Source organism: Lynx canadensis, chromosome C1 (assembly GCF_007474595.2).
Source record: "Lynx canadensis isolate LIC74 chromosome C1, mLynCan4.pri.v2, whole genome shotgun sequence".
Classification (NCBI taxonomy): domain Eukaryota; kingdom Metazoa; phylum Chordata; class Mammalia; order Carnivora; family Felidae; genus Lynx; species Lynx canadensis.
The window spans coordinates 117843106-117870183 of NC_044310.1; the positions used below are offsets into that span (position 1 = coordinate 117843106).

Genomic DNA, 27078 nt, shown 5'->3' on the forward strand with positions numbered 1-27078 from the left:
TCATGATAAACCCTTTTGGTAAGCTAGGCATAGAAGAGAAATTCTTTGAGCTGATAAAGAGCATCTACAAAATAACTACAGTTAGCAACATATTTAATGGTAAAAGACTGAATGCTCTACACCTCAATGAGAAAAATGAAAAAATTTCCTCTTACCACTCTTATTCATTTCTTATCGTAGTCAGTGCAGTAAGATAAGAAAATGAAATAAAAGGTTTACAGATTAAAAAAGAAAATTTTTAATTCAGACATGTAGAAAATTCCATGCAATCTATAAAAAGTCTCTTAGAACAAATGAGTTAAGTTGCAGGTTACAAGCTAAATATACAGCATCAATTCTATATTTGTATACTGGCAAATGAACTGGAAATCTTAATTTAAGAAAATATTATAGGGGCGCCTGGGTGGCTCAGTGGGTTAAGCGTCCGACTTTGGCTCAGGTCATGATCTCACGGTCCGTGAGTTCGAGCCCCGTGTCGGGCTCTGTGCTGACAGCTCAGAGCCTGGAGCCTGTTTCAGATTCTGTGTCTCCCTCTCTCTCTGACCCTCCACCGTTCATGCTCTGTCTCTGTCTCAAAAACAAATAAACATTAAAAAAAAAAGAAAGAAAATATTATAATATGTAACAGCACAAAAAATTAATCATTTAGGTGTAAGTCTGAGTTTCTTTTCAGGATGATGAAAAAGTTTTGGAAATGGATAGTGGCGATGGTTATATAACATAGTAAATATATTTAATACCACTAAATTGTACAATTAAAACATGTTAAAATAGTAAACTTAATCTTTTTAATCACACTAAAGATATCTTTAAAACAATTTTTTAATGGGCAAAAGGTTTGAACAGAAGTTAAAAAGGACCAAAAATGTGGGGTGCCTGGATGGCTCAGTCGGTTAAGCTTCCGACTTCAGCTCAGGTCATGATCTTGCTATTCATGAGTTCAAGCCCCACGTCAGGCTCTATGCTGACAGCTCAAAGCCTGGAGCCTGCTTTAGATTATGTGTCTCCCTCTCTCTCTCTGCCCCTCCCTACTCACTCTGTCACTCAAAAATGAATGTTAAAAAAAAAAAGGATTTTTTAAAAAAATAGGACCAAAAATGTTATGTAGCAGTGATGATGACACTAATCAAAGAGAAATAACATATATCATCTGATGAGGAGATGACAATTAACTGTTTTGAATATGCTGAATGTGAAATACTATTCTGGTTATGCACTGAAGACTAATAAATCACATCAAAACAGAGGGTTAGGGATGCCTGTGTGGTGCAGTCTATTAAGCATCAGACTCTTGATTTCGGCTCAGGTCATGATCTTGTGGTTTGTGAGTTGAAGCCCCGCGCTGGGTCCTGCATTCACTGCAGAGAGCCTGCTTGGGGCTCTTTCTCTCTCTCTCTCTCTCTCTCTCTCTCTCTCTCTCTCTCTCTCTCCCCCTCCCTCCCTCCCTCCCTCTCTTTCTCTCTCTCAAAATAAATAAACATTAAAAAAAAAAACAGTGGGTTAAAACAGTAACATTAAGTTTATTTTACTGAGGATTCTGGGATTTCACTGGGTTCAGCTATATCAGTCTCAATGAGTCTCGTGTGCCTATAACATGTTAGGACTGGTGTCATCTCAAGAGGTGTCTTCACTCAGATGTCTAATATCCTGCCCTGGGAGACAAACAGCTGGGAATTCCCTGGGCATCTATGTGTTCTCTCCATATGGTCTCTTCACACAATCTCCACAAGGTCTCAGGGTAGCCGAACTTTACATGGCATCTGAAAGCTCTCCTAGAGGAGTGTACTATAAAATGCCAGCAGAAGTGAATTGGTTTTTCTAACCTCAACTGGGAAGTTATACAACATTTCTTCCAATGGATTCTATTGTGGAGGGGATCACAAAGGCCCACCAAGGTTTAACTGGAGGTAATATCAACCCCTTCTCATGGTGGGAGAGATTTCAAAAATTTTCTGGACCACAAATACCTCTAGCATCTTTAGCAGACAGAGAGTTTGCATTGAGGAAAAATAACAGGACTGGAGATAATAGGTATCACAGTCTACAGAAACCAGGAAAGAATGAAAGGGAAAGATAAAAAAAAAAAGGGGGGGGGGACATCAATATGTACAAAACTGATTAAGATACAGAATGTGATCAGAGACAGAAAAGAGTTTTCCTTAAAAGGAGAAGGTAACAGTTCTAAAAACTGCTGGAAGTCAAACACAATAAGCCACAAGAAGCTAGTTAATTTCCCAACTAGACAGTAAGATTTGAGGAAGCAGTTTTCAGGAAGCAGAATGAGGGCTGAGGCAAGATTGTATAGTATTTCTTTTTCACCCTTTATTAAACTACAATTGACAAATAGAATTGTATATATTTAAGAAGTACAAAGAGACGGTTTGATATATACATTATGGAAGGATTAGGTTGTAATGTTTAGATGACTGATGACAAAGTAGGTAAAATGACTCTTGTTATTTTCTGCCAAAACACACATAAAATAGAAACGGGAAGGGGAGGTCATCTTTAAAAAATAAACACTTGATTTTAATGCAAATACAAGGATGTAACTTCAAATTTCATTGTAAACAATCATCCATCTTTGTTATTCTTATTAAGGAAAAAGAATTAGCAACCCACTGCTTAAAATGTTAAGGCAAATTAGTAACTTTCCAAAGCAGAGAGCACCAGATCCAGATGGGTTCATTGCTGAATTCTACCAAACATTTAAGAAAAAATTATATCAATTCTCTACAATCCCTTTCAGAGGGTAGAAGAAAAGGAATACATACTTCCAAAATCAGTCTATGAGGCCAGCATCACATCTTCATCAGAGCTCTTGGGTGACCAGGCACATTGTCAGTGAGCAGTAATATTTTGAACTGAATCTTCTCTGAGCAGCAGGTCTCATTAATGGGCTTAAAATATGCACTAAACAATGTTGTAAACAGATGTGCTACAATCCAAGCTTTGTTGTTCCATTCATGGAGCACACGTAGAATAGATTTACCATAATTCTTAAGGGCCCTAGGATTTTCTGAATGACCAATGAGCACTGGCTTCAACTTATCAATTTAAAGTCATTAGTTGCATTAGCCCCTAACAAGAGAGTCAGTCTGTCTATTGAAGATTTGAAGTTAGGCATTGAATTCACTCTAGCTGTAAAGGTCCTAGATAGCATCTTCTTCCAATAGAAGGCTGTTTTGTCTATGCTGAAAATCTGCTGCTTAGTGTAGCTATTTTCAAGGAGGAACTAGATCTTCTGGAATCACTGGCTGCAGCTTCTACATCAGCACTTACTGCTTCACTCTGCACCTTTATTGTTACAGAAACAGTTTTCCTTAAATCTCATGAAACTACCTCTGCTAGGTTCAAACTCTTCTTCTGCAGCTTCCTCACCTCTCTCAGCATTCACAGAATTAAAAATCATTAGAGCTTTGCTCTGCATTAGGCTTTGGCTTAAGGAAATGTGGCTGGTTTGACCTATCCAGACCACTCAAACTTTCTCTGTATCAGCAATAAGGCTCTTTCACTTTTTTATCATTCATGTGTTCAGTGGAGTAGCATTTTTAATTTCCTGCAAGAACTTTTCCTTTGCACTCACACCTTGGCTAACTGGTGGAGGCCCAGCTTTCAGCCTATCTCAGCTTCCGACATGCCTTCCTTACTGAGCTTAATCAGTTCCAACTTCCGATTTAAAGTGAGAGATGTATGACCCTTCCTTTCATTTGAACACGCAGAGGCCACTGTAGGATAATTAACTGTCCTAATTTCAGTATTCTTATGTTCCAGGGAATAGTGAGTCCCAAGGAGAGGGGAAAGAGAAAGACAGGGGGACAGCTGGTCAGTGGAGCAGTCAGAACACACATACTTATCAATTAAGTTCACTGCTTTACACAGGTGTAGTTCATGGCACCCTAAAATAATAGGGTAACACCAAAGACCACTAGAACAGGGGCACCCAGCCGGCTCAGTCAGTGGAGCATGCAACTCTTGATCGCAGGGTTGTGAGTTTCAGCCCCACGCTGGGTGTAGAAATTCCTTAAAAATATTAAAATCTTTTAAAAAAAATCACAACACGTAATAATGAAAAAGTTTGAAATATTGCAAGAATTACCAAAATGTGACACAAAGTCACAAAGTGAACAAAAGGTGTTGGGAAAATGGGGCCAACAGACTTGCTCAACATAGAGTTGCAACAAAGCTTCAATCTATAAAAATGCAGGATTGTGACATGCAATGAATCGAAGTGTAGTAAAATGAGGTTTGCCTACAATTTGACACACAAAAACTAAAAGCTCAAGGGAGAAAACTAAGCATATTTTCAAGAAAAGACAATGAATAATTCTAGGAAGAACAAAATACTATCCAACTACGCTGCTTGGCTTTCCAGTAAATTAACTTGCATAATGATAAAAAAAAGTAAACAATGACACCAATTAAAGCAGAAACTGCCAACGGCCCACATCATAACCATTTTGTCTCATTTCATTAAAATAAAGCTTCAATATTGTTTGGGGTAGAAACGGTATGTAAAATACCAAGCCCTGGAGCACCTGGCTGGCTCAGTTGGTAGAGTGTGCTATTCTTGATCTCAGGGTCGAGAGTTCAAGTCCAATGTTGGGTATGGAGCCTACATAAAATTAAAAAAATAAATAAAATAAAAATAACAAATAAAATAAAATAAAATAAAATAAAATACCCAGCCATTGCAGACCCAATGAGGACATGTGACTGAATTTTGGCCAATAAGATGTAACTAGAACCTACAGAGTAGAATTTATAAGTAACGTTCTTTAAGTTTGGGGAAGAAAACCGGTATGTCCCCTTTTTTGCTTCTCCATTTTCCCCTACTGTAATCAGAAAGAGTTGGGTTCCTAGAAAAAGAACAGACAGAGCTTTCTTAACATAAGAGAAGTCAATTTGGGTCCCAGCAATCTTGTGAAAGAATGTAAGAGCAGACAGCCACTATCAGGCCAGGATATAACCTAATCATATCAGGGACAGTAAATCAGTAGTAAAGCTCCCAGTACTGATTCAATAGTTAAGATTCACCTGATGCACATCCTTGAGTTCTCTGTGCAGGATCTAAACCTGAGCATTTAGACATGGACCAACTGCCAACCTTCGTGACTGTGACCTAGACTCAGTCACCCTCAGATGACTTCTGCCCCAATTCCATGCTGTATTCCCCACTGAGCAAAGCCCCTTCACGAATATGTGTGCACTGTTAGCTTAAAACCTCCCCAATACTGCGGTTCAGGAGACACTGCTTTGGGAACGATCCCCAGTGTTCTCCTTTACTTGTTGCAAGTAAAACCCTTCCTTTTCCTATTCTTTGGCTTGGTTGTGTCTTTTGGCTCAACAACCACCAAGAGACGAACTCCATTTTGGGTAACACCACCACCTGCCTGAAAGCTGACAAGCATGTTAGAATTCTGAAAGCTTTCTTGGATCATGAAATGATCTTATGTACACAGCCATGCACCCAGGGAAGTGAAGGACAAACAGGAAACCTGACTCCTTGATAACTGTGAAGCTGCCATCCCATTATTGGACTGTCAATCGCTAGGATTCTTTTGATAGAAAAGTTAACTTTAGCTCATTTAAGTTACTGTTATTTCCAGTTTCTTTTACTAGAAGCCAAATGTAATTCTGATAGAAGATCAAAAGATAAACAGTAAAGGGACAGACAGATAAACATATTTAACTAAAAATTATGACAGAAGAATTTTAGGAGGAGGATGTAAAATAGACTAAAAATATTAAATCCTCATCTTGTATAATGGGAAGTCAATATAAAAAATGTCCAGGATAAAAAATATAAACCAGCACAGAAAAATGGAAATAAATGCCTAAAATATATCTCCAAAGGTATTTCAAAACTAGTACTAAAAGAGTGGGAGTGGCCTCCAGTCCCCCAAGCAGCACAGCACAGCCAGCTTCTCGGCCATGGCCAATCAGGAGCACATGGTCACTGCCATCAAGCTGCATGGTGTGTAGCACACCCTGGTGGGCAAGATCACCAAGCACTTTGAGCAGAAGGGATTCCATGTTGTGGCCAAAAGGCTCCCTCCTACAGGCTTCTGAGGTGGTGCTAAAGCCAGCACCACATTGACATAAAGGCCCACCCATTCTTCCCAGGGCTGGTAAAGTACCTGAGCTCTGGGCCCATTGTGGCCATGGTTTGGGAGGGTCTGATTGTGGTGAAGACGGGGTGAGTGATGTTTGGGGAGACCAAACCAGCAGATTGTAAGCCAGGTACCACTCCTGAGGACTTCTGTATTCAAGTTGGCAGGAACATCATTCATGGCAACGATTCAGTAAACAGTGCAGAGAAAGAAATCAGCCTATGGTTTAAACCTAAAGAATTGGTTGACTACAAAGCCTTGTGCTTTTGACTAAAACTAGGAATGAAAGGTAGACAAAGCATCAGTCCCCTCTGGTGCCACCTGATGTGTCCCTGGACACAGCTCTTCATTCCACTGGCTTGGAAATAACAGAATCAATTTTTCTCTTCTAAAACATATTCACCAATAAAGCCTTTGGAAAGTGGGTAAATAAATAAATAAATAAGTGGGAGCATTTCATTAAGCTTTCATTATATGCTTTGTCCTGTTGGGCTTTGAAAAAATATTTAAAAGTGTATGTTACTACTTAGATAGAAATTAATAACCAGGGCATCTGGGTGGCTCAGTAAATTAAGTGTCTGACTCTTGATTTTGGCTCAGCTCATGATCTCGATGGGTTCGAACCTGGCATCAGGCTCTGCACTGATAGTGCAGAATAATTTAATCAGCTACTACAAAAATGTAGCACTACCATGAAGAAATGACCTTTTCCAAACAAAAGTCTGGTCTTTGCCCTTCACTAATGGGAGATGATCTCTAGACCCTTGGAATGTCCTGGGCTTGGCAGGTGTTTTGGTCCCGTCAAGACCTCCTGCCTGGGGGTCTTGGTTACCTGACAGTCTAACAATATGATTTATGATGGGGAACATCAGTTCTGACTTCTACAGGAACGGAAAACTAAGGGTATTAGCCTGACCAGTAGGAAAGGCTAGAGATTAGGTCAGTTATGCAGGGAGTTTGTGATTAAGTCCCAGTAAAAATACAAAAGGCTTGGAGGAGACTCCCTCGTTGGAAATAGTTTGTGTGTATTGTCACACATGGTGGCCAGGAGAAGGTAACATCATCTATGACTCCATGAGAAGAGAACTTGGAAGTTCTTTCTCAGTTTTAACTCCTTCTGGCATCTACCTTGGCTGATTAAAATTTTTTTTCTCATGCTTATTTATATTTGAGAGAGAGTGTGTGTGAACGGGGGATGGACAGAGAGAGCGACAGAGACAAAATCTGAAGCAGGCTGCAGGCTCTGAGCAGGGCTTGAACATGGCTTGAACCCACATCATGACCTGAGCTGAAGTCAGGTGCTTAACCAACTGAGCCACTCAGGTACCCCAGCTTGGTTGATTTTAATCTGTATACTCTCCCTGTAATAAACTGTAACCATGAGAATGACAGCTTTTAATGAGTTCTATGAGCCCTTTTTTTTAAATTTCTTTATTTATTTTGAGAGAGAGAGAGAGAGAGAGAGAGAGAGAGCAAGCAGGGGAGGGGCAGAAAGAGAGAGGGAGACACAGAATTCCAAGCAGTCTCCACACTGTCAGCACAAGAGCTTTATGTGGGGCTCGAACCCACAGACCGTGAGATCATGACCTGAGCCAAAATCAAGAGTCAGATGCTTAACTAGCTGAGCCACCCAGGCACCCCAGTTCTGTGGGCCCTTCTAACCAATTATTGAAACTCAGGGTCGTTTCAGAAATCTCCCAAACTTGCAACTGGTGTCAGAAGTGAGGGCAGTCTCGTGGACACTATACCCTCTAACTTTTCACTCTGGCTAACTATGGGTAACTAAAGAGGAAAGAGGGAAAAGAAGATAAAGAACAAGAAGGGATGTTGTATTTCAAAAGCACCTTAATAGAATCCTTATTGGCTGCTTTATATACATTCATTTAATCCTGACAACCCTAATTGATGATATCATTTCCACCTTATATATAAAAGGAAATTATATATAAAGATCAAGCAAACAGGACAATGCCACAGAGCAAATACTTACTAGGTACAGGTTACAAATCTAGTCTTTTGAATTCTAAGGTCCATGCACTTCTCATCATACTATGCTACCTTCCTACATCACAATACTCTTTATTAACCATTCATGAGTGCTTAGTCGTAATTGTGACATCACTATATGTTTAAATAATCTGTGTGGGATAGTCCAAAAGCTGCAATCCAGGTAGATCCAAGATCTATGTAGTTCTTTGTAGAACTAGCCCAGTCCCATTCAAGTTATTCTTTTTTTTTTTAATGTTTATTCATTTTTGAGAGAGAGAGAGACAGAGTGCAAGCAGGGGAGGGGCAGAGAGAGAGGGAGACACAGAATCCAAGCAGGCTCCAGGCTCTGAGCTGTCAACACAGAGCCCGATGCGGGGCTTGAACTCATGAACTACGAGATCATGAGCTGAGCCAAAGGTGGACACTTACCCGACTGAGCCAACGAGGTGCCCCCATTCAAGTTATTCTTGATAAGGAAAAATGAAAGTCACTTCACAGTAATTCAAAGTTAAGTGATATCAAAAAATACGCAGTGAATCCAATGCTGTAAATTAACCTAGTACTAAACTTAAATGCCTATTCACCTCCAGATTTCCTTAACATGGGGGAAAAAATTAAATAACTACAAAGGAAACAGCAGAAATAATAATCACTGAAGCTTATTACAAACAAATCAAAGGGAGCATCAAAAAGAAGTGTGTGCACATTCTGAAAAATCTGAAAATTTTCTGAAAAAAATATTGTCATAACAGTATTACTGATTCATCACATATCACAGCTGCTGCTTTTCTTTGTGGACACTAAATAGTTACATTTAAAAATTATGTGTACAATTCAAAAGGTAAATGAAAAAAGTCATAAAACCAGTTACTAGGAAAAGTATTTAAGAGGAAGACATATTACTATACTGAATTCATAAGCACTAGAAAAAAGAGTTTCAAGAGAAGTAAAGATTTCTGAAAGTGAGCAATTTGCTATATGTTTACATGTAATGCATGCATATATGCAAGTCCAGAGTTGTTTTATTTTTAACTTTTGGAAGCAAAATTATTTTAAAGTCTCATTTTTGAAAAGAATGTTAAGTAAGGACCTTTGTCAAATAAGACTATATGGATGCTACCTTTACTATATAACCAAATTTCTAATATATAGATAATAAACTACCTAATTTTGAGTTAGTAATAACACTCTGAATGGATACAAAGAACAAAGTAAGTTCTTTTCTATAATACTGTGATCAGCAGAGTCAATCCACCAACACCAACCAACACCAACCTCTGGGCAGAGGATCATACTGGGTGGGCACCAAAGATTCCTCCTGGGGATTCTTGGTTCTATAAGGGGACTCAGAACAAAGAATCGCCCAGGGGAAGGGATAGGGAGTGGTGAATCAGAGAGAGAGAGTCACGTAGCTTACCTACATGGTAACATCCACATCTCTTTCTACAGTCACCGACACCATTCCAATGAATATTGAAAGCATGTTTGTAAGTTCTAGCAGAGAAACAGAGCTAGGACATACATCCTTTCTCAAAGAACAGGCCACATGTAGCTGAGAAGGGCATGTTATTCAACTTCAGGAAAGACATACAAAGAGCAAAAGAGAGAAAGCATACCCCAAGATAACTACCTAGTTTCATCAAATTAATCATGGTAACCTGTGGCATAGACAGACAGCCCTTATACTCAGTAGAATACAAAAAAAAATAGTATGATAGGAAAAACATTTAAATGATTATTCCCTCAAAGAATACAAAATAAGGTCATATAACAGCGTGTTACCAGGTCTGTATTCCACATACACTATAAGTATAGTAGTTAAGAGATGATCAGTGTGGGCTAAAATATTTAAGAATTGTTTTGGAGATACTGGATATATAAATAACAAATATAAAATTGTTAATTAAGTATTAAGAATTGGCCAGCCAAAGTTTCTCTGATAATAGGTGAGCCCAGACCAAGTAGGATTAAGGGGTATCTCAAATGTGGCAGATGACTTCTGAGATGAAATCTTCTAAACTAACAAACCCAGGGTGTCTGGCTGGCACAGTTGGAGGAGTGTGCAAGTCTTGATCTCAGGGTCATGAGTTCAAGCCCCACATGGGGTGTAGAGATTACTTAAATAAATCTTAATAAAATAACCAACCCAATGGTCCAGCTGCCTAGGGCTTCATCTTTGGAAAAGGGCCATTTTATCCCCTTCACCAGATCAATATATCACACTAATTTGATTTTATAGGATGCATACATTCACCATTATTAACTGAGATCTGAGTCCTTCTACTTGGCTAAACTGAATAATGGAACAAAGAACACAGCCAGCAACATGTTAAATATTTCAAATCAAAGTCCACTACTATACAATGAGATATATTTTCACATTTTAAAACAATCAGGATTTTCAGTTCTTGTCATAATGGAGTAGCTAATGTTAGAATACCCTCCTGCTATAAACATCTGTAAAAGCTGGGCCAAATATACACAAAAACAAAAGAAAAAAAAATCCTATTTTCAACCCTTAGGCAATAACCAACACAACACCATGATCCTTGATAGAAGAGAACTAGATGAATCAAACCCCATATTCACACTCAAATCTCTCCCTTAAGGGCATTTTCCAAATCATGGTGTAGAGAAATACAGCCCAAGCAGTGTGGCAGTCTTGCTGGGACGAGAAAACTACAATTAATGTCTGGGAATGCTAAGGTAGCTGGATTTGGGGGGCAGGTTATTAGAAGGGAAAGAACCAAGAAGAAAAACTTACAAAAATCTATATAAAAAATCCTCTCTGGTTCTCATCTGCCTCCTAGGCTGTGCACACACAGGGTTAGACTCCTAGAAGCCTAAGACAGAACGGCAGTTGGGGAGGCTGTTAGCTAAACAAAGATTTCAGAGCTTGCACAGTTCTGAATAAATTAAGTTCAGGCTCAGTCAGAGGAGACAGATCTTGATGAATACCCAAGGCATTTAGGTAAGACCCTGGATAATCCATGCCCTAGGAATAAAAACAAAGTTAAAATAGACTTACCTTAACAAAGCTTAAAACTAAGCCCCACAGGATCAAAGTGACCCGCTGGCAATTTAACTGCCTGCCAGAATAAAATAAAATTTTATTTAGAGGAAGATAACAATCCAGAGCTTTTACAAGAAGGGTCAGCAAACCTTTCCTGTAAAGAGCCAGAAAGTAAGTATTTTTAGGTTTTGAGGGTCATGGTCTCCACTGCACACTGTCTTAACAACAACACCAACAACAACAACAACATCTTTTAAAAAGTAAAAACCATTCTTAGCTCATGGACCAAACAGTAATAACCACCAGGCTTGCATTTGGCCCCTGGGCCAACTTGCTTTCCACTATTCCATATTACACTTAAAATAGCCATCACACAATGCAAAATTAGTGGGTATGTGAAGCAGGAAAAGTGTTTGATAATCAAGACACAAGACATATATTAGTCTTATGTAAGAGCTTCAAAATAACTATGACAACGTATCAAAGCCAATTAAGATAGAATACAGAAAACAGATTAAAATATATATTTCAACAGAGAATTAGAATCTATGAAAATGATCACATAGATAATCTAGAACTACAAAATAAGTGAAACAGAGGAATTCCTTGACTAGGTTTAATAGCAGAGTAAGCACTAGGAAAAAAGAAAAACAATCAGCACATGCAAAGACAGATTAAAAGCTATTTAAAGGACAGAAAAAAATCATAAACTAGAATCGGATGCAATCAAACTAATATATATGTTAACTGGAATACAGGAAAGAAAAGGAGTCAGAAGCAATATTTGAATCAGTAAAGGTTAAGAACTTTTCAAATGTTGTAAGATACCAACCTACAGATTCAAGAAGGTCAATGAATACCAAGCAGGATAAAACACATACATACAAAACCATATATAGCTATGTTATTGACAGGTGACTAAAAATCAAAGAGACAGAGAAAATTCTTAAAAACAGAGGAGGAAAAGGACCTCTCTCTTGCCCTTCAGGAAAACAACAGTAAGACTGAAAGATGACTTCGCAAGAGAAACTATGAAGGCCAGTGAAGTGGCATCTTTAAATCAGTGAAGGAGAAAACTATCAACACAGAATTCTATACTCTGCAAAAATATCCCCCAGAACATGAGAAATAACTAAAGACATTTTCAGACAGAAAGTTGAAAGAATCTATCATCAAGAGACCTTATTTAAAAAAAAATAAAAGTGGGGCGCCTGGGTGGCTCAATCAGTTAAGCGTCCGACTTCGGCTCAGGTCATGATCTCATGACTCATGGGTTAGAGCCCCACATCGGGCTCTGTGCTGACAGCTCAGAGCTTGGAGCCTGCTTTGGATTCTGTGTCTCCCTCTCTCTCTGCGCTTCCCCCACTTGTGCTCTGTCTCTCTCTGTCTCTCAAAAATAAATGTTAAAAAAAATTTTTTTTTTTTTAAATAATGAAAGAAATTCTTTAGGATGACAGGAGAGGATTCTAGATGGAAGCATAGATATATAAGAAATGAATAGCTGTAGAAACTATAGATATAAAGGTAAATAGAATAGTAAAATAGTAAATATAAAGGTAAATATAAAGGTAAATGATTGTTTAAAGCAATAATAACAATGTCTTATATGGTTTATAACAACATGAGGGGGATATTAAAATACTTAACAATAGCAAAATGTAGGAGGCAGGTAAATGGATTTAAACTGCTTTAAGGATTTTGCATTGGGGGAGGACAACAGTAAATGTATTAAAAGGAGACTTTTATAAGTAAAGACACATTTTGTAATTTCTTTTTTTTTAATTTTTTTAATGTTTTCTTTATTATTTATTTTTGAGATAGGGAGACAGAGCATGAGTGCGGGAGGGACAGAAAGTGAGGGAGACACAGAATCTGAAACAGGCTTCAGGCTCCAAGCTGTCAGCACAGAGCCCGATGCAGGGCTTGAACTCATGAACTGTGAGATCAGGACCTGAGCCGAAGTCAGACATTCAACCGACTGAACTACCCAGGCACTCCCACATTTTGTAATTTCTAAAGTAATCACTAAAAGTCTGATATTAAAGGATTAGCCCAGGGATGACTGGGTGGCTCAGTCGGTTAAGCATCCAACTTCAGCTCCTATCATGATCTCACGGTTCACAAATTCAAGCCCTGCATCAGGCTCTGTGCTAATAGTGCAGAGCCTGCATGGGATTCTCTCTATCTCTTCTCTCTCTGCCCTTCTCCCACTCATGCTTTTTCTCTCTCTCTCAAGATATGTAAATCAACTTAAAAAAAAAGATTAATCAAAAAAGCTAATAGAGGAAATATAAAATAAGAAAGAGGGCACAAGAGAATCCTTTTTTGGTGAGGGAAATAATCAATGACTTAATCTTGTGGTGGTTCCACAGATGTATACATATGCAAACACTCTTGAGTTGCTTAATGAAGATTTATGCACTATACAACACGTATCATACGTAATAAATTTTAAAAACCTATATATAACATCCAGGGTAGAGAGACTGAGCTGCAGTATCTTTCTAAATAAAATTCAACATATTTCTCAAAAATTTAATGGCTTACAGTTATTTTCACCATTATTTTTTTCTATAATATATACTGGGCACTCAATAATTACTGTCATTAAATAGATATACAAACAACCCACAATTTTATTTAATTTACCATACAACTGCCAAAATAATAAATACCTAATTCTCAAAACTGGAAACTTAACAATTATTTCCTCTTTACTTTTTAAGAATAAACTAGCATATTTACAATTTCTGTATATATGTATTTATAATTAATATTGCCAGTAAACACACTGGGTTTTGGAAATAGTACATGGACACAGTACATAGATGAAAATATTATATATACATACAAAGCAATAAGAAGATTGCTATTTTGTGGAATTTTAATAATAAAATTCTTCCAAGGAAACATATCTGGTACTACAGAATAGACAAATGGATCATAATCAATAGAAGAAATCAACCTTTCTAAATGTGTAACATAAGTCAGATACATAAATAAGCACTTCACAAATATTCTCATTTTATTCTGAGCATCCCATGCAAGGCAAATATTATTCTCTCTTAACAAATGAAGAATCTAAAACACAAAAAGGTAGAGCAACTTATGTATACTCACAAAGCTAGTAAGTCTTCAAACTAAAGACTTACAAATTCATCACTGGGTAACTGTCCAGGAAGTAAACATCATTATCAGTAAAAATTTATGCATGACAAATGTGATACAAGACCTAAGGAGTATACATACCTCATGAAACATAACAGGATTAAAGAAAAAAACAAGAAATATGATAACCTTAACTGCACATAGCTATACATCTGACCGATATAGTTTTCTAGTGCTCAATATGATACAGTTTAGGAAAAAACATTGTGAAATGAAGCAAAGCTTTAAACATGTATGACATACTACAATGTTTAAATTTCAGACTATGTGGTAATTGGCAAATTATCACATCTTTTTGCACTAAAGGTGACAAGTTCCATTTTAACATGTGATTTTACTAGAAAAAAAATTTGGTAAATAGTAAATTCTCCTCCAGGGTGGACATTGTTGAAAATCAATCTGAGAGGTGTGAAGGTTAAACAAGGCAGACTGGACATGAATGTTTGCTTAAGACACACTAGAATAACAGAAAAGGCAGTAATCAAAGTGAGTCTGAATAAGTAACAGGCCCCTCCATAACCATCTCTCACCCCCACCCCCTTCCCATTGCCAATTACTATAAGAACCAGAGATTCTGGACTCAGGGACATTGGGGACAGCTGTTGATTCATCTTTACTGGATTGAAAACAGGGAAATCTACGTAAGTGCAAGTCTACTTACTGAAGAGCTAAGAGCTCTCCAGTCCATATCTCTCGCTCAGAGCTAAGAAGACCCAGCAAGGCTCTACAAACTCCAGGCAGATGATAAGAGCATTTCTCTCTACGGAAAAGAAATACCGAACTAATCAAGTAATATTACATAACTATTTTATTTATTGAGAGGACAACAGAGAAGAAGAATTATCTGTGTATGAAGAGGGGAAGGGAGATGTAAGAGATCTGAAGTTTCATTCTTCAAAGTCAATAAAGAATATCAACAACAACAACAACAAAAAAAAACCAAGGCAGACAAAAGCAGAAATAATATAGGCATGTTTCTTAGAACCACAGTAATAAACATGAGAGAAAAACTAACTGTGTTGAATGTGGTTATTTCTAAGTAGTAATGGGGCAGGGAACTGCTGGCTTTTGTGACAACATTTTTAGAACTATTTGGTTGTTTTTTTTAAACTGTATATATGAATCATATATGTAAAACAAAACACTTCTGAGGGAATCTGAGTGACACATACAGTATTCTTAAAGGAACTAACATATTGAATTTAAGTAGGGCTAGAAAATGACAATAAAATAATAGTTGAAATGTTGACTAGAGGTCCTAAAAGACCTTCCCTCTCTCCCTCCCTCCCTCCCTCCCTCTCTCTCTCTCTTTCTCTCTCTCTCTCACATACACACACACACACACACACACACACACACACTCTCTCACTCTCTCTCTCTCTCTCTCTCTTTCCCCCCCCCCGCCCCCCCCACCTTTCCCGGCTCTGCCACTGACTTAGTAAGTAACCTAATGACTCTAAACTTACTTCCTCACATATACAACATATAAAGTCAGTGCAACAATAATCAGGAAAACAATTCCCTAAAATCCTATCCTCCTTTACAGATATAGGACTATCTGTGGTTGCAAATGAGTACATCTCATTTAGCTAAATTCACCATCCTTATACTCCTTTAGCTTCCCATCTCAATCTGCACCCCACCTGCTGACCACACTGTTGTAATTAGGTTTACACTACTGATTTGGTTAACAAATTATTTCACAGACAAAAAAAGGAAAAAGTTCAGCCAACTAAATATTCATCAACCCAAATTATCACATAACAAAAATATGTATTAATTGAATTTCACCTTATTTCAAGAAAAAAAATTGATGATTTATGGCACCTTTTGTTAACAACTGAGGTACTAGTATCATTAAAAAAATTATTGGGGCACCTGGGTGGCTCAGTCGGTTGAGCGTCTGACTTCGGCTCAGGTCACGATCTCACAGCTCGTGAGTTCGAGCCCCGCGTTGGGCTCTGTGCAGACAACACAGAGCCTGGAGCCTGCTTCGGATTCTGTGCCTCCCTCTCTCTCTGCCCCAACCCACTCGCATTCTGTCTCTGTCTCTCTCAAAAATAAACATTACAAAAAATAAATGAAAAAAAAATTATTGGGGCGCCTGGGTCACTCAGTCAGTGTGACTCTTGGTTTTGGCTCATGTCATGATCTCACGGTTTCCTGAGTCTGAGCCCTCTGTCACACTCTGCACCGGCAGCACAGAGCCTGCTTGAGATTCTCTCTCCCCTCTCTCTCTTCCCCTCCCTCACTCATGCTGTTTCTCTCTCTCTCAAAATAAATAAACCTTAAAAAATATATCATTCTTGAGTACAGAGACATATATAACAAACAAAACAATTTAGAGAACAGCTTTAGTACTATTAGGATAATTTTATTTCCAAAAAATAAACTAAGGGAAGAGTGACTGGCTGGTTCAGTCAGAAGAGCATACAACTTTTGATCTCAGGGTCATGAGTTCAAGCCCCATGTGCAGCATAGAGCCTACTTAACATAAAAATTTAATTTAAAAAAAAAAGTAAACTGGGACAAAAAGACCAAAAAAAAAAAAAAAAAGGCAAAAATTCCTTAACACATAAGCTTTGTTCCTCGTCTTTGAACACTACTATCTATGAAGCACCTTAGAACTACACACTGAATAATGTGTGAATAACTTTCTCTTCCACTGATCCTGAGTGTGACTTTGTGACAGCACTAACAGAATGTGGTGAAGTGACATTATGTGACTTCCAAAGCCAGATCAGAAAAGGCAATATGGTTGCAGCCTGGCTCCCACTCTCTCTGAGGACGCTCACCTTTGGAATGCTGTGAATATGCCCGGGGCACACAGAGAGAGCATACACAAGTGTGTAAGCCTCAGCTAAGGTCGTAGGTAATAGTCATATGAGTGAATAAGCCTTCAAATGATTGTAGCCTCCAGCCTTGAGTTTTCCAGCTGAGGTCCAACCATGGAGGAGATATAAGCCATCCCTACCTATGTGAATCCTTGACTCACAGAACCTCTGAGGATAATAAATATGCCACTAACTTTTGGGGTAATTTCTTACACAGTCCTAATAACTGGAATAGGGTGGTTTTCCCCAACCCTTCCTTGTCACACAGGCTACTCCTAAATCGCCATACTGACATAAAAAAAAAAAAGCCAAAATTTGGAAAAAGTCAGCATAGGTAGGTGAAATGAATCCACGTAGTATGGATACTATGTACTTAATGGAAACATGTTTTTAGTGACTGACAATGAATTCAAGGACACAGAAAGAAAACACACTCCATAGGCTGGCTACAGTAAAGGAGTTGTGCCAAAACCATAGTGAAAATGTAACTTCAAACTGAAACAACACTAACAGGCTTATCTCAACCCTGTGTCTACAAAGAGAAAGAAAAAAAGAAACTAATGAAGTGTTATCAGTTCCTTCATTACACCATTTTCTCCCAGGACGATATACAGAAAAGATTTTTATTTTTTTAAAAAAGCTCCCCAGATTATTTTTTTTTAAGTTTATTTATTTATTTTGGAGAGAGAGAAAGAGACAGCACATACGCAAGCAGGGGAGGGACAGAGAGCAAGGGAGAGAGAGATCCCAAGCAAGCTCCGCACTGTCGGCACAGAGCCAGATGTGGAGCTAGAACTCATGAACTGTGAGATCGTGACCTGTGCCAAAACCAAGAGTCAGACGCTTAACTGACTGAGCCACCACCCAAGTGCCCCCACATAGAAAAGGTTTTGATGAGATGAATACAAGATGGAAAAAAAAGCAGACTTTGGTAAAAATGAACATTTAATCTGTGGTACAGACATCTTTCAGGGAAAGGAATGATTTCAACAGCTAAAATGCTACAAATCCTTGCTTGGCAGTCTCCAGAGACTACCTGGAGAACTGAACGGTTCTCCTTCCCAGGGAATAGAGAGGCTGGTGAAACTAGCAGCTGCCCACAGTGGGTATTTCTGAGACCTAATGGTACTTACTGGACACAGAGAATAATCAGAAGTTTGAACTCCCCTGTTAATTTGCAGACTAGATCACATGATGCTGTACAGATTGTAAACTGCACAACTAGAAAGCCATCCACATAGATTAAAATATGCAGCATCTACACAAAAGTACTAAAGTGCACTAAAAGTACACTGAGGAATAAATATACTATATATCCAACAGTCAATTTCTTATACTGTTCCTCTTAAACTAAATTTGGTGATGACCTGAAGTAAAGGTAAAGTTTCCAGTACCATAATATTATCAGTCTAGTGATACACTCAACTGTATTAAAATGGACATTTAAATATATATAACATGTATTAAAAACATATAAAAAGAGTAAATATATGTCTTTCTAAAAGAGTAATTAGCACATTGATTACTATGTTGAAAAATACAACATTCCAGGGGCGCCTGAGTGGCTCAGTTGGTTAAACACCCAACTCTTGATTTCGGCTCAGGGAGATCGAGCCCCATGATGGGGTCTGCACTGACAGCACAAAGCCTGCTGGGGATTCTCTGTCCCTCTCTCTCTGCCCCTACCTGGCTCATGCGCATGCTCTCTTTCTCTCAAAATAAATAAAATAAACATTAAAAAAATACAACATTGGATTATTAACTAAAGTGCCCAACAGAAAAAATTTTGCTAAACAGAAAATAGCAAATCCTTCTGCAATATTTTGAAACAAATACAGAATTACAAGTTAAAATTAAAAGTAAATATGAACTAAGTATAATGAATATTAAGAATTACTATTTAACCCCCCCAAAAGAATTTTAATGAGTCAATAACAGGAAAAGGGACTTTTCTTGTACCAAGTCCCAACACATGAATTTCCATTAACTAAAAATTTTTATGAAGTAGAATTCCCTTCACTAAATATTATTATCCTTTGTTGGCAACCTATACTATGTATTAACAGAGGACAGAATACTAAAAAAAAAAGAAAAAAATTAAAGCTTAACATTTCAGAAAAGCACATTAGTTGGGTATGTTAGAAAATACTCTTAAAGGTACTACTCTGCAGCCACTTTTCCAATGTGAAATGGTTTGGAGTTTGGGTAAAAAAATAAACTAGCGACAGATTAGCGATCGTGTTGTAATACAGAAAATTTTAAGAAACTGGTAAAGAAAGAAGATTAATATTTTATTTTTTCCAGCTTTGAGATATAACTGACATGACATTGTGTAAGTTTAAGGTGTACGACAAGATGACGTGATACACATATACATCATGAAACAATTACCATGACAAAGTTAGTACATGCATCACCTCACATATTACCCTTTTCGTGTATGGTGCAAACATTTAAGATTCACTCCCTCACCAACTTTCAAGTATATAGTACAGTACTGTTGACCACAGTCACCATGCTGTATATCAGATCCCCAGAACTTACTCCTAACTGGAAGTTTGTACCATTTGGCCAACATCTCATTTCCCCCACATCCTAACCCATGGAAACCACCATTTTACTCTTTCTGAGTTCAGCTTTTTATTTTTTTTAGCTCTCAGATATGAGTAAAGTCACACAGTATTTATTTTTCTCTATCTGGCTTATTTCACTTAGCATAATACCCATGTCCATCCAGGCTAATTTCAGAAGATTAGTATTTCATATCACTGAAAGATTTCTAAGTATAGAAAAACCCAGGTAACACAGCAAAAAACAGATGGAAGGTGCTATGAAAGGCAGAAATGAGGAATGAGGAATCCAGTCCGAACACGGACTATACACCAGCCACTATTATTTCATAGTATTTGATTTTTGAAGGGGACAATGGTTCTGTGGTAATTTATGAGATTCCTAGGCTGAAGTACTTACATGTGAAGTGTACCACTTACTTTCAGAAGGTTCAGAAAAACACACAGAAAAAGAAAGATAAAGCAAATGTGAAAAATGTGAACAACGGATCAGTCTAGCTAAAGAATATGTGGGTATTCATTACCCTATTCTTCCTCCTCTTTTGCAGGTTTGAAATTTTTTAAATAAAAAAGAGGAATACGCCCTTGTATATATCAAGACATGTACAAGTATGCTCACAATAACGTTACTGACAAGAGCCCAAAGTGGAAAAAATCCAAATACACCAACAGTAAAGTGGACAAATGGTGACAAATAAGTGAATAAGCAAATTGTGGCATATTCACACAACTGAGTACTACATAGCATTGACAACGAACCAACAACTGTCAACATACTGCATGCGTGAAATTCACAAATAACGTTAAACAAATAAAAATAGAAATAGGATGAACAAATATTTGTTGAATAAATATTTCAGACAAGACTCAGATAAGATCAGGGCTGTCCTTTATCTCTGTTTAGCAAGCTTTATTGCTGAAAGTACAAGAAAGATTACGAAGAAAATGTGTAAATCACTCACGGGAATAAATTCCTTTCAAGCACCTTAAGCTCATTTATAAAAACCAGCCACACACGGATTTGCTCCACTTATAATCCACTGTTGGTGTGTCAAACTTTTGAAAGACCCAGTTTAAATCAAAACTTATACTAGAAACTTACAAACCCATACTAAAAAGACTTTCTCTACTGGATAATGAATAAGGCTTATCAAAGTATAATACAATTAAACAATTTTAGTTTTAAAATATAATCTAAATTCAGATTATGAAAAGAGAAAACTATATAAAATACTTACATTAACTTTGAAAGCTTGTACAGTGTTATCCAAAAGAAGGATGTTGCAAACCACCTCCGTATGCTGTCTGTCTCGGGCCAACTCTGATGCTCGTACATTGTAGGTTCTGCCAGCAGGCAATCGGAAACGTGAGGTCATTACTGTCCACACACGGTCTAAGGTGAAAAACAAATTCACTAAATAAAAGAATAGTTGAAGATACAAAGTAGTTTAAAACAGCAAGGCTGTTATATATCATTCAACTAACACTTAGGTAAAAAGCAGTTATAACTTTTCAAACACCTGGATAAGAATTGTAGGCATAAATAAAGGAACCGTATATAGTTCATCATCTAAACTAAAATTCAAACTGCCTGAAGAAAAGCTTTATTTTGAACTGTTCCATTGGGAAGACAATACATGAATTGTTCAGGAAGTCATAATCCAATTCAAAATAAATAAATTTGGGAGTAGCCAAAAAAAGGGGTAGGAGCATATGCTATCTTAGGAAGCTGGAACATTTCTCACCAATGCAAGTATTAAATGACACTGTAGAATAGCAAATGGAAGGAAGATTGTGTAACTCTGAAGGGCCCTTTATTAAACTGATTCAGATTTGGGGGAAACATGGGAGTTTGCTCAATTTTTTAAAATACAATAATACCCTTCCATTTTAACTATCCTCATATTCAAACTAATTCTAATAGGATTATTCTTATTATTCTCAAGAAAACAAAAACAAAATAGAAAACATAAGACTACACATCTTTGCTTCTCAATTTTTAACCTAAGAGGGAAAAAACAGGGGCACCTGAGTGGCTCAGTTGGTTAAGGGGCTGACTTTGGCTCAGGTCATGATCTCGCAGTTCATGGGTTCGAGCCCTACATCAGACTCTGTGCTGACAGCTCAGAGCCTGGAGCCTGCTTCGGATTCTGTGTCCCTCTCTCTGCCCCTCCCCCACTCCTGCTCTGTCTTTCTCTCTGAAAATTAAATAAACATAAAAAAATTAAGAGGAAAAAATAGCATTGCCAAGAAAGAAGAGACAACACATTGCTATTAGCAGTACTTGATATTAAAAGGCAATGAAAGTTGTAGCTTTGAAGTTCTAAAAATTATATGAAACACAATTACATACCAAAAAAATTAGCATTCATGTGGGAGAACAAAGCTAATGACATTTCAGACAGTCAAGGATTCAAAGTTTAAAATCCATAAAACTTTCCTCTTAAAGACAATTAGAGAAAAGAAATAAGATATATTAGAAACACAAGGTACAGAATTTTTAAATATGAATAAACAATAAGTAGTAAGAAATCTGAATAATGAGTAAGCAAAAAATAATAAAAATAAACACCAATTCAAATCAGTAGTATCCAGTAACTGCAGCTGACATCACAGACTGTTCATGTCAAAATGATTAAAGCTAACAGTCAGTGTTACACAGGTATGAGAACTATATAAGGAAAACAGCTTTAGCAGTTGACAAAGAAGGGCTAAGCCAAGTAAGGTTCACCAATTACAAGACAGTGATGGGTGGTTTCCGGTTCCGTACGTAAAGAGCTTGCAAGCCCCCATGCCACTTTAACAAGTAAAAAGTAGAACAGACTGGAAAATCACCAATGCTTCTAAGATTTATGAGAAAGAGAAGATCAAGGCAAACTACTGTCCCCAAGACTGAAGAGACAGGCAAAGAGGTCTCATGTAAAGAGTCACAAGCAGAAACCACCCAGGGAACCAGTAACTGTAACTGGCAAATTGCTGGGGGCTCAGTGTGGACAATTCTGAGAGTTAAAAAAAACTCCAGGGGACTTCCACAATGTGAGATTTATTTCCAAGAATCCAATTAGATTCCCACAGTAAGTACTGAGAAAAGTAGAGTTAAGCTTTCTGCCAGGGGTAAACATACATACACATACATACATACACATACACATACACATACATACACACACACACACACACACACACACACACACACACACAAACTATTATTAAATACACCAAAGCACTCTGTTCTTAACAACAACTGCCCTTAGGAGAAACTAGTTAACAAGAGCCTAACAAACCCGGGGCAAGGAAAATACTCAACTCCAACTAACTCTAGCCTTCTGGTGGGAGAAGGGAAATACCCAACTCCAGCCCACTTTAGATATCCTGTCCCATCTAAAAGGGGAGGGAAAAACTGAGAAACCCTGTCCAGAGACACAGGCTCTCTAAAATACTGAGACTTAACCAGAGGATTACAGAATTCTTCTCTCCTCCCCCCACCCTTCCCCACACCCTTCCCCACACCTACTAAAGGCCTATTTACAGCATTTCCTCTTACCACTACACCATGCCTGCCTATCAAGAAAAATTTACAGGGATGTCAGGCTGCCTGGTTGGCTGGCTGTCAGCAGAGCATGTGACTCTTGATCTCAGGGTTGTAAGTTTGAGCCCCATGTTGGGTGTATAGATTACTTACAAATAAAACCTTTAAAAATAAAAAAGAAAAAGAAAAAGAAAAATTTGCAAGGCATGATAAAAGGCAAACCACGATTTGAAAGGATGGAGCAAGCATCAGAACCAGACATGAAAGGGATGTTGGAATTATCACAGAGAGAATTGAGAAGAACTATCTGTGATTAATATGCCAAAGGCTCTAATGGATATTGTAGACAACATGCAGAAACAGATGGGTAATGTGAGCACAGAAATGGAAATCCTAAGAAAGAACCAGTAAGTAATGTTATAGGCAAAAAACACTAACACATATATATGAAGAATGCCTAATGATAGACATGTATCAGGCACAACAGAGGAAAGACTCTCTGAGCTAGAGGATATATTAATAGAATCCTCAAAAACCAAAAAGCAAAAAGAACAAAGACTAAAAAAGCAAAAACAAAAATAAAAACAGAACACCCAAATACTGTGGGACAAAAAAAAATTTTTTAAAGGTATAACATAAATACAGTGGCTATACCAGAAAAAGGAGAAAAGTAAGAAAAAATATTTATAACAGTAATGACTGAGAATTTCCCCAAATTAATGTCAGAGATCAAAGTACAGATCCAAAAAGCCTTGACAACACTAAGAAGGAAAAATGTCCCTCCAAAAAAACAAAACAAAACCCTACAAAAACCAGCCTATACCTAAGCATATCATTTTAAAACTACAAATCAAAGATTAAAAACTCCTGGAGGCACCTGGGTGGCTCAGTTGGTTGAGTATCCATCCAACTTTTGGTTTCATACTGGGTCACGATCTCACAGTTTGTGACTTTGAGTCCTACATTGAGCTCCACGCTGATGGTGTGGGGGCTGCTTGGGATTCTCTCTTTCCCCCTCTCTCACTGCCCCTCAACATGTGTCTCTCTCCCTCCCTCTCTCTCAAGACAAATAAACTTTAAAAAATTCTTAAAAATGGGGCACCTGGGTGGCTTAGTCAGTTAAGTGTCTGACTTCGGCTCAGGTCATGATGTCTCAGTCTGTGAGTTCAGGCCCCCTGTCAGGCTCTGTGCTGACAGCTCAGAGCCTGGAGCCTGCTTTGGATTCTGTGTCTCCCCGTCTCTCAGCCCCTCCCATGCTCATGCTCTGTCTCTCTCTGCCTCTCAATAATAAATGTTTTTTAAAAAAAAATTTTTTTTAATTCTTAAAAAAAAAACAAATCCTGAAGGAAGCCACAGGAAAAAAACACTGAGGAGCAAATATAAGAAATTACATCTGACTACTTAAGCCTGCAAACAAGAAGTAGAGTGGAATGTTTAAAATGTTAAGGGAAAAAAACCCACCAACCGAGAATTCTATATCCTGCAAAATTACCTTTCAAAAGAGAAAGAGAAACATACAATTTCTCAGACAAAAAAAAAAGGGGTGGGGGGGATGGATTTGTTGCCAGTGCACCAGTCTTGAAAAATACTTTTTAAAAAGTTATTTAGATGGAAGCAAAATAATATAGGTCAAAACTCAGATTTACATAAAGAAGAGTTTCAAAGAAGGAGTAAGTGAATGTAAACTAAAAACTTTTATTTTTATTACTCTTAATTAATCAGATAACAGTACAATGCCCTCCACTTGAATATGGCAAAGACAAGAAATTTGATGAGATTTTCCTTCCACAATTAGGTGAAGGGTAAGAAAGATATTGCAGATGTGATTTAAGTCCCAAATCAAAAGAAAAGAATGCCTTTGGTGGGCCACACTCAGGTGCAAAATTCTTTTACTTCCTGAAGTAAAAGAAATTCTCCTGCTGGCTTTAAATACATGGTCTGCCAGGGTGCCTTGGTGGCTCAGTTGGTGAAGCATTCGACTCTTGATTTCGGCTCAAGTCATGATTTCATGGTTCATGAGTTCGAGCCCTGCACTGGGCTCTGCACTGGTGGCACGGAGCCTGCTTGAAATTCTGTCTCTCTGCTCCTCCCCGGCTCATGTTCTCTCTCAAAAAATAAAACAAAATAAACATTTAAAGATATGGTCTGCCGTACTGTAAGAGGACCTGTGTCAGGAGCCTCTAGATGCTGATAGCCAGCAAATAAAGACCTGAGCCCTACATTTGATTGTATTAATCAACAATCACATGACCTTGGAAAAGAACCCAAGATCCCCAAGTCTAGTCAACATCTAGAGAGCAACTTTCCAAGAGCCAACCAACCTACACCCATACACCCAACCCACAGAAACTGGAAGAAAATAAATGTGTATCGTTTTAAACTACATTTGGGATAATTCATTACACATTAATAGAAAATATGAAGCAACACACACAACGATCTCTTTGTGTATGTTAAACCCTTGCCTATAACAGATATATATTTTCCCTTCTCCCCAGCCCTGCCTTCCCTTCAACTGGGGTGAGTGGTCCAGCTGAAGAAAGTGGGCAAAGACCTAAGGAAATTCATAAGGAACAGAGAATCGGCAAATTATGTTTAACAGCAGGGGGAGCTACCAAAAAAAAAAGAACACTGGCCGATGTTATAAAGATATTCCAATGTCAAAGAATGGTACAGGAATGACAGGATCAAAAGATATCAGTGTATTCTGCCAACACCAGTCTTCCCCATTTATTGGCACACTTACTTTTGACATTTGCACCTGAACCCAGGTTAACAGTTTCCCTGAAATTTCTTTTTTTGATTGTTTCAATGAAATTTCTATGTAACTCACCCAGATACTTCCATATTTGAGATTCTTCCATAGTCTTGAAAATTATCTACATTTACGATACATACCACTTGACAAGTGACACAATTATGGCAGTGACAACCTAACTGCCCACAGGTGATAAGAAATAAGATAACAATAAGCCAAATAAGCTAATTCTGACAAATAAGTCGTCAGAATTTCCATTACATTTTGAAAACACACTCCCAAAAGTTATGAGCATCTTAATATATGACATCCAGCTGACAGATGAGTGCTCTTCTCAGAAGAGACACCTTTTCCTAGTACCTCAAACTTTTTCTATTCACTTATGAAAGTAAGATGTTCTTTTGGAGATGCTAAGAGAACATAATTGTTTAAAGTCTCAGTTGAGCAAAATATCAAATGCTTCTAGGGGGCTCTTCTGATCATCCTCTATGCTACATGTAAATTTTCAAGAAGTCATTGAAGGAGACTATATGAACAAGGAAATCTATCCATTTTAAGAACTCTTTAATTACATATGTCCTTGATTACTACTCACCATAGTCTAGTTTATGTTATCTCATACAATTTTCTAACTGATGTTTAGGGAGTGCTAATATCATGCTTTTTAAAAAATATTTAATATTTATTTATTTTTGAGAGAGAGAGAGAGAGAGAGAGAGAGAGAGACAGAGTGCGAGCAGGGGAGCAGCAGAGACAGAGAGAGTCACAGAATACGAAGCAGGCTCCAGGCTCCAAGCTGTCAGCACAGAGTACCACAAGGGGCTTGAACTCACAAACCATGAGATCATGACCTGAGCTGAAGTCAAACGCTTAACCAACCGAGCTACCCAGATGCCCCAACTAATACTATGCTTTAAATATATAGTTTTATCGGGTTCAGCTTATGATCTCATGGCTCATGAGTTCAGGTCCCACATCAGGCTCTGTGCTGACAGCTCGGAGCCTGGAGCCTGCTTCAGATTCTGTGTCTCCCTCTCTGTCTGTCCCTCCCCATTCATACTCTTTCTCTCTCTCTCAAAAATAAATGAACATTAAGAAATTAAA

At 37.8% G+C, this 27078-nt stretch overlaps 1 protein-coding gene across 2 annotated transcripts in view; it reads right to left on the reverse strand.

Moving 5' to 3' along the window:
* PTPN4 (protein tyrosine phosphatase non-receptor type 4) overlaps positions 1-27078 on the reverse strand; it is a 226346-nt gene that overhangs the window by 160044 nt on the left and 39224 nt on the right. For both annotated transcript variants that reach the window (XM_030324799.1, XM_030324797.1), the window contains exon 2: positions 20926-21080. In XM_030324799.1, coding sequence (XP_030180659.1) covers positions 20926-21063 — 138 coding nt within the window. In that variant the 5' untranslated portion in view covers positions 21064-21080. The remainder of the gene's footprint in view (positions 1-20925; positions 21081-27078) is intronic.